The sequence below is a fragment of the Muscardinus avellanarius genome, assembly GCF_963383645.1.
Source record: "Muscardinus avellanarius genome assembly, chromosome: 9".
NCBI lineage: Eukaryota > Metazoa > Chordata > Mammalia > Rodentia > Gliridae > Muscardinus > Muscardinus avellanarius.
Window position 1 is genome coordinate 113,563,980 of NC_137795.1, and position 9,899 is coordinate 113,573,878.

The 9,899-nt window shown below is 62.6% G+C and overlaps 1 protein-coding gene across 1 annotated transcript; it reads right to left on the reverse strand.

The window, feature by feature from the left end:
* Positions 1-1,627: 1,627 nt before the first annotated feature.
* MNX1 (motor neuron and pancreas homeobox 1) lies at positions 1,628-5,742 on the reverse strand (the record flags this gene model as incomplete). Its single annotated transcript, XM_080701578.1, has 3 exons — positions 1,628-1,978; positions 2,486-2,646; positions 5,088-5,742. 3 exons carry the CDS (start codon positions 5,740-5,742, stop codon positions 1,628-1,630), a joined length of 1,167 nt encoding a protein of 388 aa, XP_080557704.1.
* Positions 5,743-9,899: the final 4,157 nt, after the last annotated feature.

Genomic DNA, 9,899 nt, shown 5'->3' on the forward strand with positions numbered 1-9,899 from the left:
TGTTGTCGGCGGGGGCACTTGGTGGGCCGCGGAGCTCAGGGGAAAATAGCCCGCAGATGTGGAGCCAGCCTCGGAAGAGATGGCTGCAGGCCGGGCTCGCCAATGTGTTAGAAATTAAAAAGGGATGCGTATGGATTGCAGTTTTTTTTTTTTTTTTTTTTGCCTAAAAAGGCATGTCTCCCCTCTCCTCCCTCCCTTCCGACTCCCCACTCTCCCCCCCTTCCTCCACCAGTTTCAAATTCCCTCGCGGGTTCCCCAAAGCATGGGCACCAGGCGCAGACCAAGGCCGCGGGCTCCCCGGGAAGGCCGGGAGGCAGCAAGCTGCAGCGAGGGGTGGACGAGTGCCCCAAATGGAAGGCCAGGCCCTCCTGAACTCCATCAGCCCAGGAGAGCGGAGCGGCAGGAGGGCCAAAGAGGACACCCACCTGGTCAGCTACGGGAATGGGAGCAGGGAGCCAGAGGGCGGGTGGGGGCCAGCGGGGAGCAAGCGGGATGGGCCGGCATGTGGGCCACACATGGCCAGCCAGCCGCCCGCTGTGATGGATGGCGCACACTGCAGGGGTTGATTAACCCACAGCAATTGCAGCCCTGGCGTGGAGCAGCCTTGCCTGCCTCTGTCCTCTTGGAGGACATTGCACAGATCCAAGGAAACCGTTCCCCGCCAGCACGAGCGCCGGGGTCAAGGAGATAGAGAAGCTGCCGCAGTTCAGTGCTTCTGGGAAATATGCTGAAGCAGCCCATGCTGGACCAGCCCCAAAGCCACTGAAGTCCACTTGTCTGAAGCGGACGCCCTCCGCGTTCAGTGGGGCAGTCCCACCTCTGGAAGGACAATGAAACCTTAAGTCAGCTAGCACGGAAATAAGAACACAAGTAGGCAGAGTGTAAGAGTCACCTGCTGGCATCTCCCCACGGTTCCCTACTCCTACCTCCCGCATTTTTACCAGCCAGCCCTTAGCACCTCCGACCCCTGCCTGGGGAATCAGGCTCCACCTTGGACAGCCGGTCGAGGTGATACTGACACCAATTTCCATTCTGATTTTCACCCTCTGCTGTCAACCATGGGTACATACAACCTCCCCCCTCATTTCAACTGAAAAATGACTAAAACGGCTTACACACACACACACACACCAAAGATCTGCACTCCGATCCAGTAAAAAACCAATTTATTTTACATTCCATCCTGGGTGATGGGAGAAGCTAAATAATAATTTAGCATGCATATGTAGACATTTCTTTCTTTATATATAAATACAATATACAAAAATAAAGACAGTACAGTTTTGAGATTTCCAGCAGTTTGAATGCTCAAGACATGTTTCTCCCCCATGAGATACATAAGCATAAAACCCTTTTTCTCTTTCAATACTCATCAGAATGGCATTTCCAGAGGAGGTTTCAAGTTTCAGAGGTCATTTAACACTGTCGTTTTCAACCTTCTCTTCGCAGGAAGAGGGGCGCAGGAGGCTTCCCCTGATGAGGTCAGTTCTCCTCAAAAACCCCTCCTGCCAACACCACCCAAAATTAAATTTAAAAGGACTGTTCAAGTTTGACCCCAATGGGTCTCCCCGTCACCGTCCCCCAAAGCGCAGCCCCCGCCCCGGGCCTGGAGGGGTGGTCGGGGTCCCTACTGGGGCGGGGGCTGGTGGCCGGGCCGTGGTGGCGGGGAGTCGTCCTCCGAGGAGCAGTCGGAGGAGGCAGCGTGGGCGCCGGCGCCGTTGCTGTAGGGGAAATGGTCCTCGTCGTCGTCTTCGTCATCCTCCGGGTCACTGTCCCTCAAGTCCCGCAGGCGGCGGCCGCTGGCCTTGTCCCCGGGCGCGGGCGGCCCCAGCAGCTCCTCGTCGCCCTTGTCCTCCGCGCCGCCCGGGCCGGAGCCCGCGGCCCCGCCGCCCTTCTTCTCGGCCTCCTGCGCTGCCTGCTCTTTGGCTTTCTTGCTGCGTTTCCATTTCATGCGCCGGTTCTGGAACCAGATCTTTACCTGCGAGCACCGCGGGCATGAGAAACCTGCCACCCACCAAGAGCCCGGGCCGCGCGCCGCCCTCTGCGCTGCCGCTGCGGCAGCCACCCTCGCCCTGCGGGGACTCCTAGCTTCCTCCAGCGCCACCCACTAGCAAACCCCAGAGCTGTTCCTGGGGGCTCCAGGGAACCTTGGGCTCCGTATATATATACGTCCCCACTCCCCGGCTTCGTGACTGTTTCTACCCACACCCTCTGTCTGTCGAGGGGACAGGACAGCTGGGCAGATCTCTGTAAATTTCAGGATGTCCCTCATCTCTTTCTGGAACACATTTTCTCGAATGTGACCTAAGGAACAACTTTTTTAGAGTGGGGAGGGGTCCTTAAATGCAGAATCTTGGTCCCGCCCCAGCGACTTGGGGAAAGGCCAGTGGAGAGCCTCCCTGGAGGAGTATTAACCTGCAGCCTCGGGGTCAAGAGGCGCGGCCCGGCCGGCCGGGGGCAGCGGGCGGAGGGGCGGGCTGCGCACCTGGGTCTCGGTGAGCATGAGCGAGGTGGCCACCTCGAAGCGCTTGGGCCGTGACAGGTACTTGTTAAGCTTGAACTGGTGCTCCAGCTCCAGCAGCTGCTGGCTGGTGAAGGCCGTGCGTGGCCGGCGACACTTCCCCAGGAGGTTGGATTGCACCTGGGCTGGGGATGGACGGAGAGTGCATGAGGCGGGCGGAGAGCCGTGAGGCGCCTTCACCCCTGCCCCACCCCTCCTGGGGCGCCCGCTAGACTTCAGTGCTGCGCCCAAAGGAATGGACACCCAGGGCGGGCGTAGACCCTGACAGGAACAGAGGTCTTGGGGTGATGGGCTCCAGCCTCTTTGCACCACTGGAGCGGGCCTGGTGCCTGTGCGCTCCCTCTCTGGCAGACCCAGAGGCGAGAGCTGGGGACCAGAAACCATCCCTCCTCTCTGTGCTTCAACTTGGGCTCCCTGGCCCTGCTGGGTGCCCACACTCCTTCCTTAAGGCCCAAAGAGAGAAAGAGGAAACTAAAAATTCCTTCTGGCGAGGTACCTCCCTATGTATCCCCGACTCCTCTCGGGAGGCGCCTCCATACGTTTCCCCTGCACCCCTCTCCTCAAGTGTCCGCGGTGCCGGGCCATGCCTCCCTGCACATACTGGAAGCCTTTTCTGGACAATCTCCATTACCCAAATTAAAGGCCCCGGTGTGGGCGGGATCCGGCCTTCTGTGTGTTCCAGGAGGCCTGTCCAGCTTTATTTACATAATTTCGCACGGTTACATCACAGAGAATTTTATGACCTCAAAAAACGAGACTTCCCTTGATTTCCCAGGAGTCTGACAAGTGTTAGACAATAAAAGAAAGAAAGCAAAGGGGGAAAAGGCCAGCCCAGGCCGGGATGAGCTCAGGCTCCCCTGGGGCCGGCAATTTGCTTTATAGGAAGGCCCACGCCCCTGCTTTAGTTAAACAAGGCTCCGAATTCCCAACTTGACAATACATTAGAACTTTAATTAAAACACTGGCTCCAAAGGGACCATCTGGGAAATACCATCCGAGGGGCAGAGACAACCAATGACAGGGAACCGAGCCGATTTCCCGTGGGCCTCTCGGAACACATTCCGCTGCCCTCCCGCATTTCAACTATTACCCTTTAGGTTCACAGGGCTCAGATTCCGTTTCCGAACTTCCAAGCCGCCTGTGTTTTTAACTCCTCCAAGATTATGAATCAGAGATGAATGCGATGTGTTGGCAAGGGGACCCCACAGTCATCGGCTGTGCCTGACTTTGGGCTCCTTGAAGGGTCCCTAAAGCACCAAGGTGACAGGGGGACCCCCCCCCACGCTGGGTGGCCTGTATGGAGACAGGCCCACTTCCATGAACAACGGAGCACCCCAGGCTCTGGAACGTGGGCCTCTTTCCATCAGAGGAATTTGCTGGGCTCCTGGGCAGGCCCAGAGGATGCCCTGGGCTTGGCCCTCAGGGAGAAGCCCGGAATGCAGCTCCCCCAGTGAGAGGGAGCTTTCCCTCTTCTGTGCGGTCCTAGGGGTTCCAGGCAGGGGCAGGTGGCTCTGGGCCTTCCGGGAGCGGAGCCGGGGGTCTGGCTGTGTGTGGCTGTGGGCACACAGCAGCCGCGAGCTGGCATTCTCTCACCCGCCTGCGACATCTCAGCCCTCCCTCAGGGTCCTGGCTTTCTCTGTTTAGTTACAAGCACAGCTTCTAGCAGAGGAGTCTCAATTCTGGCAAGTGTTTATTTCTGTTTTCTCTTTTGCTTTTTTCCTTCCCAAGCCTGCATCTCCTCAGTCTAAACAAACCCACTCAGACGGAAACAATGGGGTCTCTTTGTTTGGGTGTTCGGGCTGAAAGCATGAAGCCCGATATGTCTCCTGTTCTGGGGCCAGCAGGAGAGCCAGCTCTGGTGTGGCCAGGATGACAGCAGTGCCAGGACGCACGGGGCTTTCTGAGGTGCCCGCTGGGTGCCCGGGAAGCCAACCACAGCTCAGAGGCTCCGGGGCTGAGGGAGGCTGGAATCCTGGCTTGTTATCCCCAAGGTTCCGAGGCAGGCACCTGCTGCTCAACAAGCCAGGCCTCTGGGACACTGCAGGGACCCAGTGCCTTCCGGGGGAGGGCAGAGCTGGAGAGCCAGGCAGGGGTCCCTGGGCCTCTGGAGCCCCTTCTCTCTGCTCGGACGTCTCCCTCTCCCGGGAGGGCCTGGGGATCTTCCTAGAATCCGGGGCCCAGGCCACGTTCAGTTTCCCAGCCATGAGCCCCTGGTTTCGGGACCCTTTCCCGGGCCTGCCTAATTCAGAGCGCGCGGTTCGGCTAGCCCTCCTCTCCGCTTCCTCCTCCTCTGGCCTGCAGGTTAATCATTAGAGTCCAGTCTCACACCTCCAGCCGCCCCTTCCCGTTAAGAGAGGAAGAGAAGGCCAGGCCTGCGCGTGGCCATCTTAATAATTCGCCGCCGCGCTCCCTCCCGCTGCGGGGCCGCAGCGGGGCCTCGAGGGCCGGGCCGGGGGAAGGCGGCTTCGCGGCCCTTAGGCGGCTCGCCGGCGCCGGAGCAGGGAGCGAGGAGGTGCGGGGCGGCCGGGGATGCCGCGGGCGGCGGCCGGGCAGCGCGGGTACTCACAGTTGAAGTCCGGCATCTTGGGCAGGATCATGCCCGCGGTGGACGCGCGCAGCCACTGGTCCAGCTGGAAGGTGCCGGCGCCCAGCTTGACGGGGTCTGCGGGGTGCGCGGGGTGCGCTCCCGGCACCTGCGGGTACGGGTAGGAGAGCGCCGGGTGCTGGCCGGCCAGCGCGGCCGCCGCCGCCGCCGCCGAGTAGCCGTAGACCGGGTGGCCGTAGAGCGCCGCCTGCGCCGGGAGGCCCGCGCCGCCCTGCGCGCCCCCCGCGGGCAGCCCCAGCGCCAGGCCCCCCGCGGCGGCGGCGGCGGCGGCGGCGGCGGCGGCGGCGGCGGCGGCGGGGTGCGCGTGGTGGGGGGGCCCGCCCGCGCCGCCCCCCGCGCCCAGGAAGCCGGGCTTGGGCAGCAGCGCGCAGTGCGCGGCCAGCAGGCGCGGGGGCGACGGGCTGTCGGCGCGCGGGCGGTCGGCGGGCGCCGCGGGGGGCTCGGGGGGCGCGGGGCTGCAGCCGCCGCCCGCCCCGCCGCCCGCCCCGCCGCCCGGGCCCGCCGCGGCGGCCGCCGGCGAGGTGACCAGGGCCAGCGGCGCGCTCTGCGCCGAGGCGGCGCGCGGGGGGTCCACGGCCAGCAGGGCGTCGATGCGGAAATTTTTGGACTTTTCCATCGGCGCGTCGGGGCGGCGGCGAGGGCTCGCCCGTCCGCGCGGCGCTGGCCGGCCGGGCTCGCGGGCGGCCGCGACTGTCCGCCGGTGACCGCAGCGGCCGCGGGAACTCAGCCGCGGGCGGGCATGGTGCGGCCGGGAGCTCGCCGGCTCGCGCTGCCTCCAGCCTCGAGGCCACGCGCCCGCCGCCGGCCCGCCCGCGCCCCTCCGCGCACTTGAAGCGCAGCGCCGCCGCCCATTGGCTGGCGCGGGGGGCGCGGGGAGGGCGGCGGCGCGCGATTGGCCGAGGGGCGCACCTGTCACCGCCCGCGCCCGCCGCCCCGCCCCTGCGCCGCGGGGGCCTAAGCCGCCCGAGGGGGGCCGCGGCGGGCTGGAGGGCGCGCGGCTCGGCCTCCGGCCGGCCTGGGGGGCGCCCGCACCCCGGCGCCCCAGGCCCGCTCCTGCGACCCCGCGCGGGCCTGGGCGGCGGCGCCGAGCCCGTCTCCTCCTCCGCCCCGGGAGCGGGGCGCGCCGAGCCGGCGGGTCTGAACGCTCCGCCGAGTTGAGACCGCGCGCCCAAGACGTTGGGCGTCCCAGGCCCTTCCAGTGCTGGGGCTCCGGGGCGCGGCAGGGGCGGCCTTTGTCCCTGCCGACTGCCCGGGCAGGTGGAACCTTCCTGTCTGCTCTGGGAAGGCCCGTGTCGGGGTGGGGGCTGGCAGATGAAGCCAGACGGGCGCGCGTGAGCGTTGAGTTTGGCTTCCGCGCGTGCTCCGTGGGCGCCCCAGCCGGGCCGGGTGGAGAGGGCAGACTTCGCGCCCTGCGCCCAGCACCCACAGCGGCTTGAAGGGGTCACCCACGTGCCACTGGGCCTCGGCCATCTAGCTCTTCCTCTCTGCGGAGGGAGTCATCCCTGGGCTGGCCCCTCGGACTTGGGCTAGCCTGGGGAGGGAAGGCAGGCTCTCTCCGGCTGCCAGCAGCATCATGCGGCAGGGGCTTCCCGAGCCGGAGCCAGTGGGGTGAAAATCCGGACTTCACACAGGCCTCACACACCGAGCGTCTGCAGTGAAGGCACTTCCAGGGCCCTTTTTTTTTAAACCCAGAGAATCCACAGGCAGGTGGGGCAGTGGCGAGGGGCCTTTGTCAATAGCTCCATTAGACCAGTTATCTGGGAAGAGGGAGGGGGGCTCTGGTCCCGAAGCCCAGGCTTCCTCTTCAGGTGAGAGGTGAATAAAGGACCGGAAGGGGCTGTGGGTGGGGCCGGGAGCCCATGAGAAAATGGGTGCCAGGTAAACTTCAAAAGTAGCAGGCCAGGTTGCTGCAAGAGGGGTGCCCCCCAAGGTAAATATAAGGACCGTGTGATTTCTCTTCAAAAGGCTTTTTACTTAGGTGAGAGCTGATCCCGGGGTGGTGTTGGCAGGAGCGGTCTTTTTCATTGAATGAGGGCAGTTCTGAGATTGCAGGCTGGCTGAGGGTCAGGAGGACAGCAAGAGCCACTTGATAAATGGAAAACGGCTGGCAGAAGCTAGCCACGCCTACCTAGAGGTGCCAGTGTCTACTAGAACTCCTTGTCGAATGACAACTGTTTGGGGTGATAGGAGTGCAGCCCAGACTTAGAGAACACAACACCCCCTTTCTCTAAGTGTCTTCCTTAGTCTTCCTGTGGGAGCAGGGGGAGGGTTTTACCACCTCCATTTCCTAGAATCCGGTTGGGAGAGGCTGTCCTGAGACTGTTGAGCCCCAGAGCTGGGCTTATCAGGGTCACACGGGTCCACTTGCTGCCCGCTGGGTGTCTGCCCGGCTCCCCTCGCCATCTGCTCTCCCTGGGGAAGGAGAGACCTGAGAAATTCCCCAGGATGGACCTCAGAGAACCTCTGTCTGTCTCTCTGACCTACAGCACTGTAAACCAGTGGGTTGTTTTAGTTGGCGACAGGGGGGCCCTCTACCCTGGGTCCAGTGCCCATTTCCTCAATAGAATCACCTGAAGTCCCAGGAGGATCCCTTTGGTCGTTTATTCTGCCGTAACCATGCTACAAAACTGTTCAACAGCACAGGCACGCACCCACACTTTCTGATGGCTGAGAGAGCCTACCAGAAACAGACAGGCTGGCCGCTCCTGGGGAACCAGGTCGCCCTGCCTGGTCCCTGTCCCACCTGTGCAACTGAGACATTCCCAAACCCCTCTCTGCTGTGCAATTTGGCATATCCAAGATTCCTGACTTGATGGACCTGATTCTTTGTCTGAAAAAGTAGGGTTTGGGCCGATGGATGCCTCAGGCCAAAGGGCTTCCATGTGATCCTACATTTTGTTTCTGTTTGAGAATCAGTGACCGGGCTTAGGAGGTACCCTGTGAAAGGGGAAAGATGGGAGTGCAGAGGGGAGCTCTCTGGAAGTTTGGGGTCTTTGTGTGGTTTACAATGTGTGAAGCCAGCATGCCGGGTCTCTTCCGGTTCCCAGTATCTGTGTGGACCCAGCCCTGCTGCGGGGGGGGGGGCCCACTGGAGCTGGGCTTGGGGCTGGGGAAGGGCCGCCAGGAGAGATCAAAGGTCTGGTGCAAGCCGGAGGTGCTCCCAGCCCTGGTCTCAGGTAGCTGCGCTCTCTGGCCACCCCAGGAGCAGGATGGGGCCCAAGGGAGTCCAGGGAAGCCTGGTGTGCCTTCAATCAGCTGGCTCCCAGCCCAGCCCCTCCCTGCCTGGCACAGCATCCCTTTCTTAGATCTAGCATTAAGTCACTAAGTACTGGCTGCAGGCTGCTTCCTCGAACTGCTTAGAAAGAGATTGGTGATTTGTACAAACAACAGAGAAAGAAGTGTCGTGTGCCCCGTGTACATCAGCAATAACACACGAAGTTGGAAAGCTGTGAGGGTCCCCATGAAGGCTGTTCCTCACATGGGCACAGCTGGAAGGCAGACGTCCTTCCTGTACCGATCCTGTATCCCCATCTCTCCCGCGACACAGCAGCCAGCAGCGTGGTTGACACGGAGCTTGGAGGGCGCTGCGTGGCTGGAGGGTGGGACTTTCCCGTACACCTGCCACTGTGGTTTCCAGAAATGAAACCTGGGATCTTCATCAAGGACGACTCGCTGAGCTGCACTGCCGGGGCGCTCCAGATGGGCTCCTTGGATTCGCTGTTCAGGGCTTCCCTTCAGGAGGACGGGGCTGGCCAGGCGCGTTGGTGCTATGCGGCTGCCCAGAGGCCAGGATGTAAGCCTGAGGTGGTCTGGCTGGGGACATGGCTCAGGAGCCCAGAGCAGGAGGCCAGAGAGTGCGTGTGGGCTGCTCCCAGGAAGTCAGAATTGCCGGAGGGAAGGGAGGGCCTGGGGTCACAGGGAGGCAAGCTCAGGGAGGGTCTCATCAGCCCCCTCCCAGCGACCCAGCCCCTGAAGAGCCCCAGGGCCAAAGGTAGCAAGCTGTTAGCCCGTCCTTTGATCTGCTGACCTCCTCTCTGACCCCTGGGAGCCTTGAAGGGGTGGGGAAGGGAACCGTAGGACCCACTGCTCAGCCCCAGTGAGGGCCACCCCCCCCTGCTCCTCCCTGCCAGCACCTGCCAGGTTCCCTTCACAGCTGAATTTCCTGTAGCCCTTCAGAGGGTGCTCTTGCCCCCGACCCTACCCACATGGTCTGCTGCCCAGGCTAAGTGCCCATTGGAATCCGAGCCCACCCCAGGCCCTCCTTCTCCATGGCCCCTGCCCAGAGAGGGCTTGGTGAGGAGTCCAGGCTGTAGGCTACAAGCGCAAAGTGCCCCAGCAACCCAGGGGCCTCTATCTTTTAAAATTCTGCCAGATACCAACCCCGGCTGAACTCCGGAGGGAAGGTCCTGGCTCAGCCGGCTTCCCGGGTCCCAGGGCTGCCTTCCAACAGGGTCCAAAGCATTTCAGACCTGTGTGGTTCAGGCAGGAAGCTCTGGGTAATAAAGACAGACGCTGGGGACAGAGGCTCCGCTGCGCTCTAAGTACGTGGGGAACACCTTCAGCAGAGAAGGAAGGCTGCAGTCTTGTCGTTTCCTCCAGGATGTGTATTTATTTTGTCGCAGGTCGTGCGGGGCACACTGCTGCACACGGGAGTGGGCTCCTTCAGGTCGTCCCACTGGTGCTGCCCTCTGCAAGCTGGCTGGCACCTGACCTGCAGTGCTGGTGACAGCGCTGAGCCCACCGAGGGGCTCGGTAGCAAAGGCAGATGCTACA